The sequence below is a fragment of the Zalophus californianus genome, chromosome 1 (genome assembly GCF_009762305.2).
Source record: "Zalophus californianus isolate mZalCal1 chromosome 1, mZalCal1.pri.v2, whole genome shotgun sequence".
Lineage (NCBI taxonomy): Eukaryota > Metazoa > Chordata > Mammalia > Carnivora > Otariidae > Zalophus > Zalophus californianus.
In genome coordinates this window covers 206,504,338-206,530,042 of record NC_045595.1, presented here as the reverse complement: position 1 = coordinate 206,530,042, position 25,705 = coordinate 206,504,338, and the positions used below count along the sequence as shown (strand labels likewise).

Below are 25,705 nucleotides of genomic sequence, written 5' to 3'. Positions count from 1 at the left end.
AGGATTAAAATTATCAAGCAGGGATTGGGATATGTTTAAGTGGAATGCCTGAAAAGAAATAATCTGTCTATAATGTGGAGCAGTGAAGAGTTAGCCATTTTTAATGGAACAGCTCTTTCTGGGCCTCCAGATTCATGGTCACAGAGAAGTTAAAGCAAAATGGTTTGGTAGTGATCATAGCTCACTGCTTACAGTTGTGGGGGGAAGGAACCTTCTGTCTTAGTCAGTTTTGGCAGCTATAACAAATTACCATAGACTGGGTGACTTGACCAATTTCTTCCTCACAGGTCGGGGCTGGGAAGGCCAGGTTCATGGTGTGGGCAGATTCAGGGTCTGGTGAGGACTGATTCCAGGTTTGCAAATTGCCATCTTATAGTTGGGTCCTCACAGAGGGTTGGGAGCTGGACAAGATTTCTGGTCTCTTAGTGCTGCAGTAGGCACTGAATCCCATTGATGAGGGCTCTATCCTTATGACCTAATCACTTACCAAACATCCTCACCTCCTAATGCCATTACTTTGTGGGTTGGGATTTCAACATATCTTCCCTAAATGCTTTATATACCTTTAGCTCTTATTCTGATAGGAGGGAACTTTTTTTTTTTTAAAGATTTTATTTATTTGTCAGAGAGAGAGCACAAGCAGGGGGAGTGGGAGAGGGAGAAGCAGGCTCCCCGCTGAGGAGCTAGCCCGATGCAGGGCTTGATCCCAGGACCCTGAGATCATGACCCGAACGGAAGGCAGACACCTAACTACTGAGCCACCCAGGTGCCCCCCAGGTGGATTTATGATAGCAGAAATTTTCAGGTGCAGGAAAGTCTGTAATAAGCTTTCCTTTTATAAGATCCTAATGGCCACTTCCTGCTTTGCCTTAGTAAATGCAGGTTACTGTGATGTTGTGTTCTGATACTGAACATTATGTTGTAGAAATACAGGTAAAGTGTCTTCCAGATTTATTCCATATGCCACGTTCTGCTCATATATGTATTTGAAGAGAAATTTCCACTTAATTAGCACATGAGTCTTTTAAAGGATGACCCCATAGGAAAAAAAAAATCCTTCCATTAGTAGTTGGTTCCAGGAAGGGTTCTGGCCCACAGGGATGATTAACTCTGCTATGGGAACTCTGCTATGGAAGAAATTAAGTAAGTTTTTGAAACCAAAACCATGTGTCCGAACAGACAGTATGCTTCTGGGTGGGTAGATGAGTTAGGACTCATCAAATCAGACTTGCCAGACACCTGATCCAGGATCAAGGCAGGAGTTCCCTCCATGAACTAGGAACTGCCCGTAATCCTGCAGGGCTTGACCTTTGCTGAATTATATTCCCTCCTAGTTGAGAGAAAAAGAGGAAGATCAAGAACTATGAATTTAAAAAGATGAATATTCTGTAGCCCATATAATAATTATAGGTCACAGGATACCTAGGCCTGCTGGAAAAGCTGCTGACTGTTACAGGGAAGGAGCCTTGGGCTTAGAAGGGTAAATTTCTGGGCGGTAGAGATGTTGACAGTGCAGCTCGTGAAGTTACTTGCTGTGACTGCTCTGGCAGAGGCCTTGGCTCACGGGCAAGGGCTAGTCCTGGATCTCCCCTGTTGAGCCCACCCAGTCAAGGAGAGTCTAATGGCTTTCCTGGCCAGGGAGGGGAGGGTATAGTCTTTAGGCTTTGTGGGAGCTGAGTGGGTTTATTGGTCAGCCAATCAGAGGTCTCAAGATCATCACTGGGAAAGCTGGCTCTGGTAGTGGGTAAAAGTGGCTTGAGGGTCCAGCCTCTCAGGTTGGGTGGGCATTGGGAGTCGGCCCCCAGCACAGCTGCCAGGCCCCAGGGGAGCAGGTCCAGCTTGAAGGGTCCTGTAAGACACCCAGTAGCAGATTTGTATAAAGTCGATGATCTTTAGGTCTTGACTCTTTGCCCTTCAAGGGTTATAAACCCAAAAGGAGGTCAGGACATTTTCTAGAACAGCTTCTTGATCCTCTCTTTCCCCTGAGAGTCAAAGAATGAGAGAGATACCTGGCTTCAGCTTTGTGTAATTTTGAGGTTCAATTGCATTTTTTTAAAAAGATTTATTCGGGGGCGCCTGGGTGGCTCAGTCGTTAAGCATCTGCCTTCGGCTTAGGTCATATTCCCAGGGTCCTGGGATCAAGCCCCGCATTGTGCTCCCTGCTCTGTGGGGAGCCTGCTTCTCCCTCTCCCCCTGCTTGTGTTCCCTCTCTCACTGTGTCTCTCTCTGTCGAATAAATAAAATCTTTAAAAAAAAAAAAGATTTATTTGAGAGAGAGCGAGCCCCAGCAGGCCAGGGGTGGGGGGAGTGTAGAGGGAGAGGATCTTTAAGCAGACTCCCCGCTGAGCACAGAGCCTGACGTGGGACTCAGTCCCACGACTCATGAAATCATGACCTGAGCTGAAACCAAGAGTCGGATGCTTAACTGACTGAGCTACGCAGGCACCTCAGTTCAGTTGCATCTTTTATTCAAAATGATATCCTTAAGATCTTGAAGATACCATAGGTTTTTTTTGTTTTTTTCTTTTTTTGGATATTGTAGGATTTATCCTTTTTTTCTTCTTTGTGTCTTAGGTACAGGAAGAGGGCTGATGAGTAAAACATCCCTGCGGGTGAGAATTTCTCTTATCCTTGAAACGTAATGTAGATTTTGCTGCTTTGTTTTTTGTGGTTCAAATCAAGTGAATTAAAAATATTTCAGATACACAGCCATTTTTTACCTAATGATAGGTTTGAATATAATTGTGTCAGTTAGCTTTAAGTTTGCTGCATAGAGGAGACAAACCCAAAGTAACAGCAGAAGTTTATTTTGCTCTCAAGTAAACAAGCCTAGATGGGCAGACCTGGGCTGGTGTGGTGATCCCATGGCCGTTCGAGGCCCAGACTCCTCCCAGCATTCTGTCCACATCCTAGAGGAAGCCCCACACCCTCAGGTCCAGGGAATAGCTCCTGGAGCTTGAGCAGCAAGATGGAACGAGGGGGTGAGGAAGGGCAGGTCTCTTTTATTTTAAGAAAATTCCAGGCCTGTCACATCTACCAGTGACCGGGTACCCAGCCGCAGCTGGCTGTGAGGGAGGTGAGACATGTCCTTTCCCTGGCATAGTGACCTCTCCATAGGATTGCATTAACGGCAGGAGGAGAGAAGGCCTGTTGGGTTGGCAGCTAGCCATCTCTGCCACAGCAAATTGTATAAAGCAGACCATATTTTAAGTGTGCCAGGGGAGGGAGCGGTTCTCATCTGAGAGCATGTGCTGGGTATGCTAAGTACAAGCCTGAGTAAGCAGCAGGCAGAGCCTCGGAGCCTGTCTCAGGATTGCCTTCACCTGGTGGTGGGAACCCCCCTTGGTTTGTTTTCTCACCTGGAAAACGAGGAGGTAAATGACATAGATGATCTCCAAGGTCCATTTTAGTTCTTTCTATGCTATTTAGAGGATATCTAATGCACAATTTTCTGTGAAGCTAGAAATTAATTCCTTAATTTATTTTTACTTCCTTAATTTTAAAATCCAGCTACGTAAATACACATTTAGCCTAAAGAATGGTACTTTTTAATGTTGTAATTCTCTTATGCCACTTTTATTTTTTTATTTAAAACTTTTTAATTGTAAAATATATATGACAAAATTTATCATCTCAGCCATTTTTAAGTGTACAGTTCAAAAATATTAAGTACAGTGACATCGTACAATATTTTTATTTTTTGAGGGAACATATAATTGTGTTCTGACTATTTTGGGAGGGGAAATATACTTCTCATGTGTATGGCAGTAAATGTAGGTAGTCTTTGTTTAGATTATGAAATGATAATTGCTTCACATCTGCTTTCAAATATGACCTTTGGTTAAACTTTGAAAACTGGGACATATTTTACGCATAGTGAAATGCACAGATTTTAAGCGTCCAGTTTGGTAAGTGTTGAAGATGAAGAGATTTACTCTAGTCAGGATACAGAACATTTTATTAAGTGGCTTTTTTAAAATCAGAAAATTGTGGGATGTTGGAGCAGGAAGGGACTGTAGTGATTGTCTAACTTAATCATGATTTACAGATGAGGAAACCAGAAATTGAACCCAGAAAATTTTTGGCTGAGATTTTTTAACCAACTTAGATGCCAGTTATAATGAAAGCCAGGATCTTAATTAACATCAGGCTTCTTAATGCTTTATTTGTTTCTGGTGTCTGTGACTTGACATCTTAATTTTTCTTCTATGTTTCTATCTCAGTGGGAGGAACTGAAAACTATACTTTTGTAAAATGAGACCCTTGTGCTGGCTGGGCTGCCTTTTCTTAGTCTAGTTGGCACAGGTTATATGGAGGGTAGGCCTTTGCTGGGAATAGTCGCTGGACACATGGATTTCACCAGATAAGAGTTGTTTTGAGTGGTTTCTGCCTGCTTCCCATAGCACTATTTCCTGGTATAAGAAAGTGAAGGAGTGATATGATTTGTCAAGAGTGTTTCCACATTCTTTTCTGGTGAAGGGTTGACTGCTAGTGGATGTTAGTCACATAATTAGCCTTTAATTCATGTTGGCGTTGTAGTACCTGCTGTTGGAGCAGACTTGCCTGCAGCTGCCAACTCAGGGACTTGGGAGCCACACTGTTGGTGGGCTCTTTGGCGTCTATGTTTGGGGTATCCTGGGTTCTTAGTGGACGATTGTAGACTCGGGTACGCAGGTCCTTCTCAAAGCATGGGTGTTCTAAACTTTACTTTCTTTCTGGTAAGGAGGGACAGATGATTATTTCGTTGCCTGAGAGTTGCCTGCTCACCACGGACACAGTGATTAGAAGCTACTTAGGGGCGTACATTGCTAAGTAAGTGAACTGCTCGTCGGGTGCAGGTGCTTGTCTTGTAAAGTCTACAGCATTGGCAGATAATGTCCTCTAAGGCATAGTTTGTTAGGACCAGCCCCTTTGTATACCTTATACATATTTGAAATGATTCAGAAGGTTTACTCTGTGCTTGAGTTTGTTCTTAATTCATTTTAAGTTGCATTTTTAAGGGTTTTAATAGGCTGCCTGGGATGTGGGTTTGAATCCTGATCTATCACTTACTAGAAAATGAAGATAAAGTGGGAGAATAGATGTCAATCATTCTGAGTGCCTTGACTCCTCCTAGCCTGTTCTCCATCATAGTAGGTCTCCACAGATGTTACTCTTATTTTCACCCTTATTATATTTGCTTGAATTCTTCAACTACGAAGAGTTCTTGACATTATGAAAGCGTAGTTTTGTTTAGCATAGAAGAGAGAAGGCCAAAATAGGAGAGAACTGTTTTCTGGCTTTTGTTATAGTGGTCCTTTGTTCTGGGGGACTTTCTGAGGACAGAGTGAGTGGGATCCTTAGCAGAAGGGGTTTCTAAATTATGAGGGTTGTAAGGTTGTATTGTTTCTTAACTCAGAGTCTAAGTTCTGGACTTTAACCTCCTTGGCATGTTTTTATGAGGGCAAATGTATCTTTTTATTGGCCTTAGTAGAAGCAGGGATGTTCTTCGTATTAACATTTTCTATATCATTCTGAAATTTTGAGCAGGTTATTTGGCAATATAGGAATCTGGACTTTGAGGGATTAATGAAAACTTTTCTAAATATATTCATGCAACATTAGATCTTTTTATTGATCATAAAAATACTGCAGTGTAGCTTTTTCGCAACGGGTTTGCCGCCAGAACACAGGTGTCGTGAAAACCACCGCTCAACCTAAACCAAAATGGGAAAGGAAAAGACTCACATCAACATCGTCGTCATTGGACACGTAGATTCGGGCAAGTCTACCACTACTGGTCATCTGGTCTACAAATGTGGTGGGATCGACAAAAGAACTATCGAAAAATTTGAGAAGGAGGCTGCTGAGATGGGAAAGGGCTCCTTCAAGTATGCCTGGGTCTTGGATAAACTGAAAGCTGAACGTGAACGTGGTATCACCATTGATATCTCCTTGTGGAAATTCGAGACCAGCAAGTATTACGTGACCATCACTGATGCCCCAGGACACAGAGACTTTATCAAAAACATTACAGGCACATCTCAGGCTGACTGTGCTGTCCTGATTGTTGCTGCTGGTGTTGGTGAATTTGAAGCCGGTATCTCCAAGAATGGGCAGACGCGTGAGCATGCCCTTCTGGCTTACACACTGGGTGTAAAACAACTGATTGTTGGTGTTAACAAGATGGATTCCACTGAGCCACCCTATAGCCAGAAGAGATACGAGGAAATCGTTAAGGAAGTCAGCACCTACATTAAGAAAATTGGCTACAACCCCGACACAGTAGCATTTGTGCCAATTTCTGGTTGGAACGGTGACAACATGCTGGAGCCAAGTGCTAACATGCCTTGGTTCAAGGGATGGAAAGTCACCCGTAAAGATGGGAATGCTGGTGACACCACACTGCCTGAAGCTCTGGATTGCATCCTGCCACCAACTCGTCCAACTGACAAGCCCTTGCATCTGCCTCTCCAGGACGTCTACAAAATTGGTGGTATTGGTACTGTCCCTGTGGGCCGAGTTGAGACTGGTGTTCTTAAACCTGGGATGGTGGTCACCTTTGCTCCAGTCAATGTTACAACTGAAGTAAAGTCTGTTGAAATGCACCATGAAGCTTTGAGTGAGGCTCTTCCTGGGGACAGTGTGGACTTTAATGTGAAGCACATATCTGTCAAAGATGTTCGTCGTGGCAATGTGGCTGGTGACAGCAAAAATGACCCACCAGTGGAAGCAGCTGGCTTCATGGCTCAGGTGATTATCCTGAACCATCCAGGCCAAATCAGTGCTGGATATGCACCTGTGCTGGATTGTCACACAGCTCACATTGCTTGCAAATTTGCTGAGCTGAAGGAGAAGATAGATCGCCGATCTGGAAAAAAGCTGGAAGATGGTCTCAAGTTCTTGAAATCTGGTGATGCTGCCATTGTTGATATGGTTCCTGGCAAGCCTATGTGTGTTGAGAGCTTCTCTGACTATCCTCCTCTGGGCCGTTTTGCTGTTCGTGACATGAGACAGACAGTTGCTGTGGGTGTCATCAAAGCAGTGGACAAGAAGGCAGCTGGAGCTGGCAAAGTCACCAAGTCTGCCCAGAAAGCTCAGAAGGCTAAATGAATATTATCCCCAATACCTGCCACCCCAGTCTTAATCCATGGTGGCAGAACGGTCTCAGAACTGTTTGTATCAATTGGCCATTTAAGTTTAATAGTAAAAGACTGGTTTTAATGATAACAATGCATCGTAAAACCTTCAGAAGGAAAGGAGAATGTTTTGTGGACCATGTTTTTTGTGTGTGTGTGTGGCAGTTTTAAGTTATTAGTTTTTAAAATCAGTACTTTTTAATGAAAACAACTTGACCAAAAATCTGTCACAGAATTTTGAGACCCATTAAAACAAAAGTTTAATGAGGAAAAAAAACAATACTGCAGTGTATAGTTTGTAATAGAGTGGGTAAATTTAGGAATTAAAACTTTAGAACTGTAGCAAATATATAATGAGCTGATTCAGTTTTCTGTCTCGGTTAGTGTTATACAGTAGAACTTTTTGCAGGAATAGAAATGTTTCACTCTGCTTTTCCAGTATGGTAGCTGTTAGTCACATATGCCTATTGAGCACTTGAAATGTGGCCTACATGACTGAGGAATTGAATTTTAAATATTATTTAATTTTGAATAACTAAAACTGAAATAACTACATGTACCCAGTGGTTACTGTATTGGGTGGGGCAGGTCTAGGTTCTTTCCGCCAGTTTCCCCCACCTCAAGTTTGATACCCTTATCCAAGTGAAATAAGTGAACTTGGAGCAGAAGCTTTAAAACTGGAGAACCAAGTTGGAAGCAAAGAGGTTGTTTATAAAAAGGACTCTCTTGCAAGCAAAGCTGGTACTTGGGTTAGTGAGACAGTCCTTGTCACTCTTTCAGTGTGACTTGTTTAGGGCATTTACATTGGGATGCACTCTGGAGAGGAAAATCTCGAGGAAGCAAAACCCTCTCTTGGGTGCATGGAGTAAACTCAGGAGTGCACTGACAGTTTGGCCACAGTCCCTCTGGGAGTGGAACAAACCACTAGGATATCTGTATCTCTAGCTTATTCCATATTTTAAATAAAAGTAATTCTTTTAATCCGGTTTGTATTTTTTAAAAGGTGGCAGCCTCCTCCATCTCCTCTGCTGGCTCTTTGCACCTTTTTAGTTTCAGAAAAGCATGCTGGGGACCAGTCTCTCTGGAAGCCTTACCTGGAGATTTTACCGAAGGCCTACACCTGCCCTGTATGTTTGGAGCCAGAAGTGGTGAATCTGTTTCCCAAACCTTTGAAGGCAAAGGCTGAAGAGCAGAGAGCCCAAGTGCAGGGGTTCTTTTCTTCCTCCAGAGACTTTTTCTCTTCCCTACAGCCTCTGTTTTCTGAGGCTGTTGAGAGCATCTTTAGCTACAGTGCCCTCCTGTGGGCTTGGTGCACGGTCAACACTAGAGCTGTGTACGTGGAACACAGGCAGAGGCAATGCTTGTCCACAGAGCCGAACACCTATGCGCTCGCCCCGTACTTGGATCTGCTCAATCATAGCCCAGATGTCCAGGTGAGAAGTCGACAAGGGTACACATGTTCTGTTCTGATGGGAAGGACTCTGACATGTAGAACCTGACTTTGAAACCATAGAATGAGGTGTTGCTGGCTTCAGGTAAACCTTACCTGCCACCAGGTATTTTCCTGTCTTTTCTCCCAGCCCCCCCTTCCCTTTCTGGCATCCCCTCCCTGTGTTTTCCCACTCTGCTTTCCAGGCCAGTAGAGCTCAGTGCTATGTCTCCTGAATGGCCTTGACCAGCAGCATTCCCTCCATCCCCCAGCTTTCGTGCAGAGTCCTCTTTCCTCCTTCAGTATGGGGACTGAAGTCCAGATTGCTTTCCTGTCCATTTCCCTTTGATACCTGGTGCCCTCGTTGTCAGTGTTATTTTTGCTGTGATCCCTGGTTGACTTGCTCTCTCCCTCTCTGAGTTGTGCAAGGATGGGGACCGTGCCTTGTCCCTATAACCCAGCGCAGGGCCAGGCATGTAGTAGGCACTTGATAAACCCTTACTGAATGGATGAATATTTGTGGGGAAAAGGAGTCTGGGAAATATTAAAGAATCCCTCTTTGGGAGATAGTCCTAGATCTCGTCTCCAGCCCTTTTCCCCTTGGGCACGTAAAGGAGACGATTATATGTGTAGGCATGCTGGGGTAGGTGCCTGGCTTTGAGGGCAAAGGTGTTCCTATGTCGGCTCACCTGTAACCTGTTCAGGGTCCAATTAGAGGTGCTGGGTCCTTGCTCGTGTGGTTCTCTTCATACTGCACCCTACCTGGAGAAGATCGGTGGCACCTGGCTAGCCCACGTGCTGGTGTGAGGCAAGTGTAGGGAGACCCGTACTGTGCTTTCTCAGGCGGAGGCAGTCTCTTTGCCTGTCTGCTTGTTACTGTTGTAGAAGATGCATTTCTGACAGTATTCAGCAAAGGAGATGGAGGTTAGATGGCCATTTCTGTGACGGTGATGAAGAAATGTTGGGAGCATGCCTGTAATAGGGTGCTGGGCACAGGGACCGAGTCAGTCCTCACTTTGGTGACTTTATCTTTATTGGGCTGTTAGTGCAGTTGTGCTCCAAGCCAGTGATTTGACAGCCATCGTAGGGGCCCCACAAACTACAGCCTGTAGGCATGTGGCCCAGGGCTCTGGCAGAGCCTAAAATACTTGCTCACCAGCCCTTTATGGAAAAAAGATTGCTGACCCTTGGTCTAAAGCGTATTGCAGCTGGCTTTTGCCGTGTAACTCAAGGCCATGGCCCTAATCTGTTGATGCTGCAAGCTGGGAATTTGAGCCCTGTTCCTTATCCTTGTCCTCGTTGGGGTTTACTGTGTAGTGTGGTGGCCTCAGCGCTTGTACCCACTCCTTAGTATGAAGAGCAGGTGGGTCATCTTGGACCTTTCCTCTGTTACCTGTTAACAGAACTGTCACAAAATCCATATGATGGTGTCAACCAATATCCTGCTGCTCAAAGGCTATGTATTGTGAGACCTGAAATTCATGTGCTGCTTTGACATCTTTGGGCATCACAGGACCCCAGGGGCCTGACTGTGAGTTCCTCTGCTCTCCCTGGATATGCCCCCCACCCAGAGGGAAAGGCCCCATCAGCTGGACTAGCCACACCCCGCCTGGCCCTCAGCCTGAGGGTTTCCCCTCCCTGTCTGCTTCTTCACATGAGCACTCACATCTCCCTGCGGGAGCCAGGGGGTCACCTCCTGTTACTCCCAAGCCTGCTTCCTGTGGCCCCTGCTGGTCACACAGCTCGCAAGTGTAGCCCCTGCATGCTTGGGGTGTCCTTTCCCTCTAGGCTGTATATGTGACTAGTGAACTGCTCTCCGGCATACCTTTCCATTTTCAGGAGTTGTGCGTTTGGCCATCCTGAGAGCCCTTGGGCAGGACCCCGTCCCTCACTGAGCAGGGACATGGAGGCACACAAGAGCCCCATGTGCAGGGCTGGCATTTTCCCACCTGTGGTTAAATTAACATTGTGATGAGTGTTTGAAAGCTGCATCTGACTGTAATACAATAAACTTTAATATTTTAATATTTTCTGTTTTACGTTTGGCTTTAAAAAAAATAATTTTCCTTCCTAGGTAAAAGCAGCATTTAATGAGGAAACTCGCTGTTACGAAATTAGAATGGCTTCAAGCTGCAGGAAACATGAACAGGTGTTCATCTGCTATGGCCCTCATGATAACCAGCGGCTGCTCCTGGAATACGGATTCATTTCCATCCAGAATCCTCACGCTTGTGTTTATGTCTCAGAAGGTCGGAATCAATTTTGTTCTTACTAAGAAGATACAGTTCTTTTTGTTATCCCTATTTGGGGATATGGTTTTTTTAAGTTTTAGAAAAAATGGCAAAACCTTAAAATGTGTATCATTTATTTTCCCCTAGGTAGGGGAAGACATTCACTGACCATGTATTTTGAATGTTGAAGTGAAAAACAAGGCTCTGGTCAGTACTGAGGAAAGGAAGAACTGAGAAAAGTTTTGTTGCATTAGGTCAGACAGAATGGGAGAAAAGGAAGACCCACTAAGGAAATGAATATAATATTAAAAAGATGGGAAGAAATGGAAAATTTTGAACTGAGACATTGTCACTGTCACTAAACACAGGATAGATTAGAGAAAAAAATTAAAAAATGTTAATTTAAGCACCTACTGTGTGAGGCGCTGTGCTAATGACAGGGATAAATATATAGTCCTTGTTTTGGGGGTTTAATACCATGATGAAATATTGATTTATGTTTTTCTGTGGCCTACTAATTAGCCATCATCGGTATTACTATTTAAAAAAATAATTTAGCTATTAAATTTATGCTGTGGAAATTCCAAATATTAATAACAGTGCATAGAAAAATGTTTCTTTCCCCCTTCTGAAGCAGCAGAGAAATGGTTTTGTAGTCTATGAAGAAATATGGCCAGAGATTTACTGAGTATATAATTTGGGGTAGTTTTAATATACATTGTAGTGGAAATAGAAACTTGTTCAAGGTGAAACTACTCCATCCTATAGGCAGAATAATAACGTTATTTCTGAAAATAGAAATTAAAAAACAGAAACTGGGCCTGGTCAGGTCTCTTAGAAAACTAGCTTTGAGATTATCCTCCTGTTATCAGAATAATATTGATGACCATGAAATACTGATTTGCAACCAGTTTGAGCAAAATCTACATTTTAGTTATTTTTACACTTAAAAAACCAAAACATAGAAATATAAAAAAGAAATTTTAAAAATAGAAAAATCAGTCATTACCCTGCTACCCCAAAAAGCTTTGTTAATTTTTACATGTTCACTTTGAATTGCTTATGATTGTAATCACTAATACCCAGTTTTGAATTCTGGCTTTTGAAAACTTACTGTTAGAAACAATTCCTCATGTTTGTACAGCTCCTATACTTTTGGTGGGTGTAACTTCCCACATCCTGCCACTGTCTTAATTACCAGGTTTTGTGGATTAATTTGCTTAGTGGGGACATGTGTTGAGGTTGTGGATGTTTTCTCCCCTGCCCTGGAATTCTGTAGCTTTTCAGGGGCTAAATAAAGATCTCATTGAATTGGACTCACTGGAGCTTTTTGGTGTGAATTAGGTAAAACTGTTTACACATGTCTTGATTGTTGGTGGAAGGGACAGTAATTTTAGAGGGTTCACACTTTGATGACACCCTAAATTTCTTTCCTTTTGTTTTTTTTTGTAGATATACTTGTTAAATATCTTCCATCAACAGATAAACAGATGAACAAGAAGATTTCCATTTTGAAGGATCATGATTTTATAGAGTAAGTGATTTCTCTGTCTCTTAAAATTATTCCTTCAGGAAACTTTGATGAGAAAATTGAGGTAGTGTTTGTGTAGGTACGAGCTACCTCCTGACTTGTACCAGTTGACAGGTAGGTATTTATTGAGCATTTACTATGTGTAGTAAATTGTGCTTGATGTGGGGCACGCAAGGAGTGTAAGATACTTTTCAATAAACTTATTTGGGGACATAAGATACAAACTTGAAGTATTATTGTACTAAAAGCCCTATTTATACTGATTGGTAGCCCAGTGTTTGGGATGGCACTGGGCTCCTGCAGGCCAGGCTGGCCCTCCGTTACCCAGCAACATGGTGCACGCGCTTAGGGCGCAGGGCTGGGGGTGGTGGCAAGGTGATTCCACACCAAGTGGAGGCTCTCTCTTTCAGAATGTCTTCTGTAAATAAACTTAAGTTTTACGTGATCCGGCAGCAGTGTGAAGGCAATCTGGCTGTGGGGGCTAACATTTGTTTGATGCCCAGGGGAACTCTGATTCTTCATCTTTCATCTCACTAGGACCTGTGGCACCGGCCCTCTTCCTCTGGCTTCCTCAACCAGATTCAGCTCCTTACCGAAATTAATTGGAAAGTAGTTTTTTACCCTTTTGTTTTTTTTAAAGACTTATTTATTTATTTGAGCGAGAGAGAGAGAGCACGAGTAGGGGAGAGGGAGAAGCAGATTCCCTGCTGATCAGGGAGCCTGTCTCAGGACTTGATCCCAGGACCCTGGGATCGTGACTTGAGCCGAAGGCAGATGCTTAACCAACTGAGACACCGGGGTGCCCCTTTTACATTTTTTTTTTTAAACAGAAAGAATTTTTTTTTTTTTTTTTACTCTGGCTTTACTTTTAAGTATTTGCAGACTTACTTTTCTCTTTTGCCTTTGTGACCAAGATACAAGTTACATAATGTTTAGCCCCTTCAGAAAATGTTTGGCTCTTCAGTCATTTGCCATGGTGTCCTGAAGTACTGAAATGACAGGTGTGTTGTTATTTGTTTTTATGCTTTAGAAATTTGACATTTGGATGGGATGGACCATCTTGGAGATTACTCACAGCTCTTAAGTTGTTATGTCTGGAAGCCGAAGAATTGTAAGTTTCATATGTGTTGGTCATGAGCTGTAGTTACAACCTGGACATAACCTTGGAGCTTCTCTTTGTTTACATTCAAATACCCAGCCTGGGAGGAGAAAGGAATGCCATTGTACGCCGGGAGGCTTATTCTTTATGGAACTTGACCATGCCCTGAGCATTTTACTTCTAAGTTTTCACTATTTCTGGAATTCTGGTCTTAGAGTCATAATCGGAGTACATGGCCCTAAGAACATTTTTTCCTCAGGTATTTTTTCCCTGGTGACCTGCAGCTAGTTGTTTAGAGTAAATTTTTTTTCCTTTTGCCATGTCAAACACCAAGATCTGTTTTATTAATACATTTGAAGAAAATATATATTTTTTAATTTTATTATGTTAGTCACCATACAGTACATCATTAGTTTTTGATGTGGTGATCCACGATCCATTGTTTGCGTATAACACCCAGTGCTCCATGCAGTACGTGCCCTCCTTAATGCCCATCACCGGGCTAACCCATCCCTCCACCCCCTCCCCTCTAAAACCCTCAGTTTGTCTCTCAGAGTCCATCGTCTCTCATGGTTCATCTCTCCCTCTGATTTCCCCCCTTCATGTTTCCCTTCCTTCTCCTAATGTCCTCCATGCTGTTCCTTATGTTCCACAAATAAGTGAAACCATATGATAATTGACTTTCTCTGCTTGACTTATTTCACTTGGCACAATCTCCTCCAGTTCCATCCATGTTGATGTAAAAGCTGGGTATTCATCCTTTCTGATGGCTGAGTAATATTCCATTGTATATACGGACCACATCTTCTTTATCCATTCATCTGTTGAAGGGCATCTCGGCTCTTTCCACAGTTTGGCTATTGCAGACATTGCTGCTATGAACACTGGGGTGCATATGGCCCTTGTTTTCACTACATCTGTGTCTTTGGGGTAAATACCCAGTAGTGCAATTGCTGGGTCATAGGATAGCTCTATTTTTAAATTTTTGAGGAACCTCCACACTGTTTTCCAAAGTGGCTGTACCAACTTGCATTCCCACCAACAGTGTAAGAGGGTTCCCCTTTCTCCACAACCTCTCCAACATTTGTCATTTCTTTCCCTGTCCATTTTTGCCATTCTAACTGGTGTAAGGTGGTATCTCAATGTGGTTTTGATTTGAATTTCCCTGATGGCTAATGATGATGAACATTTTTTCATGTGTCAGCCATTTGTATGTCTTCTTCAGAGAAGTGTCTTTTCATATCTTTTGCCCACTTTTTGACTTGATTATTTGTTTTTTGGGTGTTGAGTTTGAGAAGTTCTTTATAGATCTTGGATACCAGCCCTTTATCTGTAGTGTCGTTTGCAAATATCTTCTCCCATTCCGTGGGTTGCCTCTTTGTTTTGTTGACTGTTTCCTTTGCTGTGCAGAAGTTTTTTATCTTGATGAAGTCCCAAAAGTTCATTTTTGCTTTTGTTTCCCTAGCTTTTGGGAGATGTATCTTGAAAGAAGTTGCTGTGGCCGATGTCAAAGAGGTTATTGCCTATGTTCTCTTCTAGGATTTTGATGGATTCCTGTCTCACATTGAGGTCTTTCATCCACTTTGAGTTTATCTTTGTGAATGGTGTTAGAGAATGGTCGAGTTTCATTCTTCTGCATGTGGCTGTCCAATTTTCCTAGCACCATTTATTGAAGAGACCGTCTTTTTGATTGCATGTTTTTTCCCGCTTTGTCAAAGATTATTTGACCATAGAGTTGAGGGACCATATCTGGGTTCTCTATTCTATTCCATTGGTCTATATGTCTGTTTTTGCGCCAGTACCATGCTGTCTTGGTGATCACGGCTTTGTAATACAGCTTGAAATCGGGCAACGTGATGCCCCCAGCTTTGTTTTTCTTTTTCAACATTTCCTTGGTGATTCGGGGTCTTTTCTGATTCCATACAAATTTTAGGATTGTTTGTTCCAGCACTTTGAAAAATGTCATTGGAATTTTGATCGGGATGGCATTGAAGGTATAGATTGCTCTGGGTAGCATCGACATTTTAACAATGTTTATTCTTCTGATCCATGAGCATGGAATATTTTTCCATCTTTTTGTGTCGTCTTCAGTTTCTTTCATGAGTGTTCTGTAGTTCCTAGAGTATAGATCCTTTACCTCTTTGGTTAGGTTTATTCGAGGTATCTTACGGTTTTTGGTGCTATTGTAAATGGAATCGTTTCTCTAATTTCTCTTTCTACAGTTGCGTTGTTGGTGTATAAGAAAGCAACTGATTTCTGTGCATTGATTTTGTATCCTGCCACATTACTGAATTGCTGTATGAGTTGTAGTAATTTGGGGGTGGGGTCTTTTGGGTTTTCCACATAAAGTATGTCGTCTGTGAAAAGAGAGAGTTTGACTTCTTCTTTGCCAATTTGAATACCTTTTATTTCTTTTTGTTGTCTGATTGCTGTTGCTAGGACTCCTCGTACTACGTTGAACAATAGTGGCGAGAGTGGGCATCCTTGATGTGTTCCTGATCTTAAGGGAAAGGCTCTCAGCTTTTCCCCATTGAGGATGATATTCGCTATGCATTTTTCATAGATGGATTTTATGAACTTGAGGAATATTCCCTCTATCCCTATACTCTGAAGAGTTTTAATCAGGAAAGGATGCTGTATTTTGTCAAATGCTTTTTCTGCATCAATTGAGAGGACCATATGGTTCTCCCTCCTCTTCTTAATGTGTTCTGTCACACTGATTGATTTGTGAATGTTGAATCACACTTGCATCCCGGGGATAAATCCCACTTGGTCGTGGTGGATGATCCTTTTAATGTATTGTTGGATCCTATTAGCTAGGATTTTGGAATCCATCTTCATCAGGGATATCAGTCTGAAATTCTCCATTTTGATGGGATCTTTACCTGGTTTGGGGATTAAGGTAATGCTGGCCTCATAGAATCAGTTTGGAAGTTTTCCTTCTGTTTCTATTTTTTGAAACAGCTTCAGTAGAATAGGTATTATTTCTTCTTTGAATGTTTGGTAGAATTCCCCAGGGAATCCATCAGGCCCTGAACTCTTGTTTTTTGGGAGGTTTTTGATCACTGCTTCAATCTCGTTACTGGTTATTGCCCTATTCAGGTTGTCAATTTCTTCCTGTTTCAGTCTTGGCAGTTTATAGGTTTCCAGGAAGGCCTCCATTTCATCCGGATTGCTCAGTTTATTGGCATATAGTTGATGATTTTAATAATTGCTTCTATTTCCTTGGTGTTAATCATGATCTCTCCTCTTTCATTCATAATTTTATTAATTTGTGTAATATCCTTTTGGATATATTTGGATATATATTCTTTTGGATAAGTCTGGCCAGTGGTTTATCGATCTTATTAATTCTTTCAAAGAACCAACTTCTAGTTTCGTTGATTTGATCTACTGTGTTTCTGGTTTCTAATTCATTGATCTCTGCTCTGATTTCAGTTATTTCTCTTTTAATGCATGGCTTTGGCATCTTTTGTTGCTTTTTCTCTAGTTCTTTAAGGTGTAGAGTTAGTTGGTGAATTCAGGATTTTTCTATTTTTTTTGAGTGAGGCTTGGATGGCTATGTATTTCCCCCTTAGGACCGCCTTTGCAGTATCCCATAGGTTTTGGACCGATGTGTTTTCATTCTCATTGATTTCCATGAATTGTTTAAGTTCTTTGATTTCCTGGTTGACCCAAACATTCTTGAGCAGAGTGGTCTTTAGCTTCCAAGTGTTTGAATTTCTGCCAAATTTTTTCTTGTGATTGAGTTCCAGTTTTAAAGCACTGTGGTCTGAGAATATGCAGGGAATAATCTCAATCTTTTGGTATCGGTTGAGACCTGATGTGTGACCCAGTATGTGGTGTATTCTGGAGAAAGTTCCATGTGCTCTCGAGAAGAATGAGTATTCTGTTGTTTTAGGGTGGAATGTTCTGTAAATATCTATGAGGTCCATCTGGTCCAGTGTATCATTCAAAGCTCTTGTTTGCTTGTTGATTTACTGCTTAGATGATCTGTCCATTGCGGAGAGTGGAGTATTGAGGTCTCCTACAATTAACGTATTGTTATCAATATGACTCTTTATTTTGGTTAACAGTTGGCTTATGTAGATGGCTGCTCCCATGTTGAGGGCATAGATATTTACAATTGTTAGATCTTCTTGTTGGATAGACCCGTTAAGAATGATACAGTGTCCTTCTGTGTCTCTAATTACAGACTTTAGTTTAAAATCTAATTTGTCTGTTACAAGAATTGCTACCCCAGCTTTCTTTTGAGGTCTGCTGGCATGGAAGACAGATCTCCATCCCTTCACTTTCAGTCTGGATGTATCTTTAGGTTCAAAATGAGTCTCTTGTCGGCAGCATATGGATGGGTCCTGTGTTTTTATCCAATTTGCAACCCTGTGCCATTTTATGGGAGCATTTAGGCCATTCACGTTGAGAGTGATTATTGAAAGATATGAATTGTCATCATGTTGCCTGTGAAGATGTTGTTTTTATAGATTGTCCCTGTAAATTTCTGTTGTATGTGACTCTTGGGGTCTTTCTTCTTTTATAGAACCCCCTTTAATATTTCTTGCAGGGCCGGCTAGTGGTCACATACTCTTTCAGTTTCTGCCGGTCATGGAAGCTCTGCATCTCTCCATCCATTCTAAATGACAGCCTTGCCAGATAAAGTATTCTTGGCTTCATGTTCTTCTCATTCAGTACCCTGAATATGTCTTGCCAGGTCTCTGTGGATAGGTCTGATGTTATTCTGATGTTCCTCCCTTTGTACGTGAGGAATCTCTTCCTCCTAACTGCCCTTAAGATAGTTTCCTTGGTTCTAAGATTTGCAAGTTTTACTATTACATGCCAGGGTGTTGGCCTGTTTTCCTTGATCTTGGGAGGGGTCCTCTCTGCTTCTAGGACGCGAATGTTTGTTTCCTTCCCCAGATTAGGGAAGTTCTCAGCTACGATTTGCTCAAATACATCTTCTAGTCCTCTCTCTCTCTCCACTCCCTCTGGGATTCCAATTATTCTGACATTGGAACACTTCATGGCGTCACTTATTTCTCTGATTCTATTTTCATGGATTCTGAGTTGTTTTTCCCTGGCCTCCTTTTTTCCCTTTTTATCTATTATATTGTCTTCCAGGTCGCTTATTCGTTCTTCTGCCTCAGTTACCCTAGGTGTTAGATTATCTAGATTGGATTGGATCTCATTGATAGCATTTTTAAGTTCTGCCAATTCAGCTTTCATTTCTGCCCTTAGAGACTCTATGTTGCCATTAATTGTGATTTCTCCATTCTAGCTATCATCTTCACAATTGCTAGCTTGAATTCCATCTCCGACATCTTGGTTATATCTGCATCCATTTGTAAGTCTGCAGCGTAAGTCATAATCTCTGAGTCTTTTCTATTTTGGGGGTTCCTTCTCCTAGTCATTCTGTTGATGGGTGTTTGAGGGAATGTATAGAGTCCAAATTATTGACCAGAACCCAAGGAAGATGCACCTGTTTTCTAGGGACCTTAGGGTTGCTGGCCTCTTGTCTTCCCAGCCTGTCTTCTGGGGGCGGGACCTGCCACGCTGTTACTCAGGCAACCCTGTTTGGGCGGAGTTGCCCTGCCCCCCTGTGGGGGATGGGCTCAGCGGGAATCCGTTTTGGGGGCTTTTGTTCTCAGGTGGCTTTCCCTGGCAGCTTTCCGCGTCTCTTCCGCAAGTCAGAGCAGAAGAGACCGTTTCCAACCCTCTGCCTCAGAGCAGAGAGATCGCAGTCTGTTCTTCAGTGAGCTCTCCAGGCCACACTGCCTCCGTTTCTGTCCCTGCTGCTATAAACTGCAGCGTCCTGGGTTGTGCACCTCTCCGCAGCGCCCCCAGTCCTGCCTCCAGGTCGGAGCACATCTCTGCCTTTTGTGCTTCTAGAACCGCCAGCTGCTACCAGTCTGCGAGTCTGTGCCCCGTCCCCAGCAAGGGAGGCTGTCACTCACTGGCGGTGTAGGATCCCCATGGCCAGGCTCCCTCCCGCTGCTGTTTATCCTTTGATATCTGCCCGTGGAATCAAGGCTCCCCGCTTTGTACCTGGAACCAACCGCCTGCGATATTCTGTTTGTAGAGATCCAGATCTTCCTACATCTCAGGCTGGTGTTGTGGGTGCTCAGAGTGGTCTGGTAGATATCCAGCTCAATTCTGGGGACCAGTTGAAATAGGGTCCTCTACTCCTCCGCCATCTTTCCTTTTCTTTTTTTTTAAAAAGATTTTATTTATTTATTAGAGAGAGCTCGTGCACCTGCGTGAGTAGGGGAAGTACAGAAGGAGAGGGAGAGAGAGAATCTCAAGCAGACTCTGTGCTGCCCTGGAGTGCAGATCCAGCCCCCTGCTAAAGGAGAGGCCTGAATATTTCCATGGGGAGGCAGGTAGAGGGGAATCCCTGGTGGAGATATGCGTCTTGGTTAGGCTCCTTAATTTTACCTTGAGGCTGCCGGTCCCTCCCCCAGCATGGAAAGGACTGTCCGCTGCCCATTGCAGGGACCTCCTTCAGCCTGGGTCCACTGCTTAGCAAAGGATCAGATGAGAGAAACCTTATGAAGAGAGGACTTGGTGAAGATGGTGACCCCATCCTCGAGTGGTTGGGAGGACTAAAGGAGATAATGCATACAGATAGCCCTTGCACGGTGCTGCAAAGTAGTTGGTGCTCATTCAGTAACTCCTGTTGGGATATTGCTGACTTCTTTTTCTATAGGGACTCAGGGAAAAAAAATTACTCCATCTAAACACCAGAAATAATCGTGTTTATTCTCAGCAGATGGTGTGTTTTTATCTTATAGCCACTGTGGATCCTGTATCTGATACATTTCCTTCTCTTTATTGTTTGCTAGAAAACTCAGTGGCAAATTTGTGGCCCGTCCAAATATGCAGGATTTTAAGGCATGCAGTTTATCTTGGTTTATCTCATCCTTCCTCCTTTTACCTTTCCTTTGTCTTGTTTTCACTGTCCGTGCATCTTACTGTTTATTTCGTCTTGCGTGTGCCCACGTAAGCGTCTTTAAGTCCTTCGTGGAAAAAGGTATGAGAAGTCACCCCGAGGCCTCTTTTCTTCCCTTTGTGTTAATGCTAACGGTCTGCCACAGTGCGGCACAACAGGCCCGTGGTGGCGATTCTGCCGGATGTTGTTTGCATGCTGTTTCTACCTCCTTAGCTTTGTCACCTAGGGTGAGTTCTTTACCGTTCCCGATTCTGTTTGTGGTTAACATGGGAATACTAAATGCTTTCTTTGCTAGATAGTTGTGAAGATTAAATTAGATAATTGTTTTCCATGAAACACTATGCCTGACATATAGTGATTTCCTTCCTTCCTTCCTTTTCTTTCCTGAGAACTTAGCCGTTCCTGAGGTTTCCATTGTTGTCTCTAAAGCTGAAGACTTTTAAGACTTTACTCCGTGTGTGGCTTGTCAGCTGTTCTGAATTTCTGAGTGACTTCTGTATACTTCCACTCTGATGTGGCAGTTGTCACCTTACCTTTCCCTTCCTAAGCCATTGCACTTCGGATTCTTGGCATCTAGAATCTTTTCCTCCACCTTCTTCCTCTCTGCTTGGTGCTTCTTGGGAGTGTGTGGATTTGGCTCAGCCGCCTTCTGACTCAGCGCCTTGCTGTGGCTCCCTCTTGCTTACCCTGAAATGTTTCTGCTCCTCTGCCTGCAGAAAGTTGGCTCCACTTGTCCCCTGAGCCCCATTTCCTGCATATTTTCATAGTGTAAAATGGGGATGACCTGCATGCAGAGAAGGACTTCACTGTAGATTCCTCCTTCTGTCTCCAGAGCATTTTACCTTATGAAACGTGTTCTGTTCAGTTTGCCATAGTTTAGGAAAGACTGTCACTTCTGAAAAGAAGGAAAGTTTACTGTCTTTGCTCCTTAGCCCTGAGTCCTTTTGGCTGGGAGTCACCTGTTCTGTCTTCTGCTCTGTTCCCATGACTGGTGGACATGACTCCACTTACTTAATTAGCCAGACACAGGATTACAGTGATAATCGCATTCAGTCCCTCCCTGCAAAGAGTGTCAGTTCCCTTGATTCTTATTCTCAGTTGTTCCTCCTCCTTCTGTACCTTGTCTCCTTCAGTGTGGGAGCTGTGTGTGGTGGGAGGTGTTAGGGAATCTGCTAATGGAGTGAGTTTATTATGCTTCTGGAAAAATGGAAGAGTTTGTTGTGTTGAAGTGTAAAAAGTCGCTTTTACTTTTTTGAGAGCCTGCTGACATTATCTTACTGAACAATTTGGTTCTAGTACATGCTGGAAAAAAATACTTCTTGGGGAAATCATTTCAGATGCAAATGAGAAGAGAAGTTTGGTCATAGCCCAGAAAATATGCCAGTATTTCATAGAGGAGACCAATGCTATGCTGCGAAAGGTATGTTTCTAGATTATTGCATTCTTTTGTTAAAGTATTTTGATGAAGAAGTTACTTGTTTGTACATGGTACACCTTATTAGGGCATTGTTTGATGCCTTAAATAGATGAATGTTGATGTAATTTCTGAGTTTTTTTTTTTTTTTGCTGTTAACGTTGTGCTTATATCTTCAGTAGGTAAAATTATTGGATGAATTTTCAAGTACTCTTTTTTAAATATTTCTATTCAGTAAATGTTTTAATTATGGGAAATCAGCTCATTTTTTAAAAAAGATTTTATTTATTTGAGATGGAGAGAGAGAGACAATGAGCAGGGGGAGGGGTAGAGGGAGAAGCAGACTCCCTGCTGAGCAGGGAGCCCAACACAATGTGGGGCCCCAGGGATCATGACCTGAACTGAAGGCAGGCAGATGTTTAACCAACTGAGCCACCCAGGTGCCCCGAGAAATCAGCTCATTTTAATGAAAACATTGCTGGGATTGAAAAATAATTTTAATGAACCTTCAAGACATTATGCTAAGTGAAATAAACCAGAATACAAAAAGACAAATATTGTGTGATTCCACTGTCCAGCATAGGCAAACTCATAGAGACAGAAAGTAGAGTAGAGGTTACCAGGGGCTGGGGGTCGGGGGAATGGGTAGTTTTGTGTAATGGGTGCAGAGTTTCTGTTAGAGACCATGAAGGAATCCTGAGGACGCATAGTGGTGACGGTTACATAACACTCTGAGTGTATTTAATGCCATTTAACTGTACACGGAAAAGTGGTCACAGTGGTAAATTTTATGTTATATGTATTTTACTACAGTAAAAAAAAATTAATTTTAAAATATCTTCCAGGTTTCTCATATGAAAGATGAAGAAGTGGCTTTGATAAACCAACTAACTTTGGTAGAAACATTATGGACAGAAGAGCTAAAGATTCTGCAGGCCTCTGCTGAGATTCTAAACCGTTTGCAAACACCTTTTAGGTAACTTCACCTAATGCATTCAGTCGCCTCCTGTGGTGGGTGTGACTTCTTAAACAGTTTTAAATGAAGGTTTATTTTGTACAGAATCATTTACAGTCACCGAATGGTTTCTATTAAACGATTGTATACTGAATCGTACTCCTTTTGCTTTCTTTGCTTGTGGGATGGAGTGGTGGTTGCTCTCAGACATTGAAGGGTATCTGTGGTGGGCAGGGCGGGCTCTGCGGATTCTGTAAGTGAAGATGGATGTGCCATCCTCACAGCGCCTCTGATATTCTCAAAACAGACCACAGTCCTGCAGGAAGAAGTAGGAGGAAGGCACTGCACGGTAAGGAGAGGGGGCTGTGAGGGGCTCCGTGTGTGGCCTTTGGCTCGCTGTCCTACTTCCCCTCTGACTCAGCACCTGTAAAGGGGTAAGCAGTCGTATGTTTATTATGTTCCGATACCATTGGGTTTAGCTGGTGGTGGGAGGCTTTGGGTGGGGAGTATGGGGGATTGTGGGGCTGGCCTGGATCTCAGCTGGGCTTCACCTGCAGCTGCACTGAGCTGTAGCAGACCACATCACATTTTTTAGTTCTGATTTGCAATCTGGAAAGGAGATTGGTGGGCCGGAATGGGGGTGGACACTCTGTGCATCAGCCCTGAGCCCCCACCCAGCGGAAGGGCCGAGGCGCTGAGACGCATGTCGGGCAGAGGCCCCAGGTGATGCTGCTTCTTCCCCTTCTTGGCCTCACTTCCTAGGGACCAGGGAATTGGGAGTAGGAGGGGCAGTCGGGGTGCTGTCAGCCTGTAATTTTTACGGAATGGAAGTTCAGTCATTAAATACAGGAGAGAGTGGGGCCTGCCTTAGCAGACTGCCCTCTGTTTGCAGTTTTCCAGAATGTGTTTGAATCTCTTAGCAGACATGTTCCTTAGCCATTCTCTTTCTGGTGGGTGTTTAACTCTTTTATTGTGCTTTTCTGTCATTTTAATGGGAGTTTGGGAGGAATGGGAGATGAATTTTTGGGCTTGGTTGGCCATTTTGAATTCAGAGTCTTTACTTTTTTTTTTTTTAAATAAAAACATTTTAGGCTATTGACTTCCCTCTAAGAATGGTTTTTTATATAAAGTGTGTACTAGTTAGTACTTTTTAGATCTTGGCTCAGGATTTACACTTTTCATAGCATTCTCATGCCTGTCAGTGAACAATCAGGACCACTGTGAGGAAGTCAGCAGGTGTTCTATATCACAGAAGCAAATATGTACCTATTATAAAAACTGGACTATGAACCATAAAACAAATAATGTTTATTAAATATTAGCATTGCTGGATGGGAGGCACTGTGCTCAGGCCTTGGTGTGCAGTGTTTTTATTTAAGCCTCATAGTTATCCTGTGTTATAAATTAAAAGGGGAAGAAATTGCCTAAGATGCTATGCCTAGTGTGTGTTAGAGTGAAAATGCCCGCTCCCCCTGCCCTCAGAGGGACCAGGCTCCACAGCTTGGGTGTGTTTGTGTCCTGTACGTACCGTGCTGTCCCGACGTGGGGATGGAGTTCATGGGGATGTTGCCTTCATTTCAGTCAGGGAGCCTGGCACAGCTGATCCTCAGTGGGGGTGTCTGCTTGATTCTGGGGTTCAGTGTAAGTAAACTGCCCCAAAGCCATGGTTATATGTGAACTTCCATCCTTGCTCTTTTCTTCTTCATCATTTTCCGAACCAGGTGGGAAGAAGGGTTGTTTCCTCTTCAGCCCTCGCTAGTCCTTGGCCTCAGGGGATCCTTGGATGAATCTTGCAGGGGGAGGAGTCTTGGAGGGACCACCAGGCTGGACTGGAGCCGGACTGGGGCCACACAGTGCAGGGGCTATCCCAGTCAGACATTGGTGCCCAGAGTCCGGTGTTCCCTCTCCGGTTTGCATTCTTCCCCAGTGCTGGAATTCCTGCCCTTGTGGAATACGCCCCAAACAAACAAATGGGGCCCGCTCACTTCGGAAGGCAGTCAGAGGATCTGGACATCTTTCCCTGTTCATACGTATAGTTGATGTTGACTTTATTTTTAAATAGCTGCAGTGTGTTTCAGGATATGCTATACCAGGGGTCTGCAAACTTTCAAGGGTCAGATAGTAATTACTTTAAGCTTTCTGAGCCATACAGTCTTTGTCCCAACTGTATGGTATAACGTATAGACAGTATGCAAACAGGTTGCATGGCTGTGTTCCAGTAAGACTATTTACAAGACAGGTCATGGGCCATGGTTTGCTGACCCCTGTGCTATACCATACTTATTTTTTCTGTCCCCACTTGTGGGCATTTAGGACCTAATTATCCTAATACATATATAAAATATTTATATATATTACATGACTCCTACTTGAAGGTGCCTTATACCTTCTGGAAATAAAGCCCCCCCTTAACATGAAAAACTTCACAGACTTGTGTGGTAATAGTTGTGCTTTAGTTGTCCAGTGCTTAGGAAAAAAATAGACAGTGACAAAAGTCATTACACATTTACAAACAAGAAGTGTTTCATCACCCACACCGGATCTATGTGTATTTGAAAAACATCAGAGTAAGACTTTTCCGTTTGTAGACGATGCTTGCGAGAAATCTGTGGCTCTCGTAAGGCAGTCTGGCCCTCAGGGTAACCCACTGTTGACAGTGACGGCATGACCTCCTTTGGCTTATCCTTGAGAATCATGAGGGCCAGCAAAACCGTCTCTACCAAAACAGGAGGGGCAGCCTGTGCTGATCTTTTCCCAGGAGCACCGTTTTCCCCCTTCTTCAGTGTCCCACCCCCTCTTCCCCCAGCACCATTTCCATCTTCCTCCTTTTCTGTTTTCTCCTCACTAGTGCCGTGGGCATGGCTGAGGTTCCTAACACACCAGCCCCTTGCTGCTATCTGGTTACAGAGTTTGAGGGTGGGAAGCCTCCCACAGCGAGGGCTGACTTGACCTGAGGGGACAGACACCAAGAGGTTCAGGGCTATT

At 43.2% G+C, this 25,705-nt stretch overlaps 1 protein-coding gene across 4 annotated transcripts in view; it reads left to right on the top strand.

Annotated features, from left to right (window-relative positions):
* SETD4 (SET domain containing 4) overlaps positions 1–22,874 on the top strand; it is a 32,902-nt gene extending 10,028 nt beyond the window's left edge. For 3 of the 4 annotated variants that reach the window (XM_027583971.2, XM_027583972.2, XM_027583970.2), the window contains exons 4-11: positions 2,575–2,612; positions 4,724–4,812; positions 8,122–8,551; positions 10,622–10,796; positions 12,231–12,312; positions 13,340–13,420; positions 21,648–21,771; positions 22,611–22,874. In XM_027583971.2, the coding sequence (XP_027439772.1) occupies positions 2,575–2,612; positions 4,724–4,812; positions 8,122–8,551; positions 10,622–10,796; positions 12,231–12,312; positions 13,340–13,420; positions 21,648–21,771; positions 22,611–22,745 (1,154 nt within the window). In that variant the 3' untranslated portion in view covers positions 22,746–22,874. The remainder of the gene's footprint in view (positions 1–2,574; positions 2,613–4,723; positions 4,813–8,121; positions 8,552–10,621; positions 10,797–12,230; positions 12,313–13,339; positions 13,421–21,647; positions 21,772–22,610) is intronic. The other variant, XR_003518062.1, reaches the window with a different exon arrangement.
* The last annotated feature ends 2,831 nt before the right edge of the window (positions 22,875–25,705 follow it).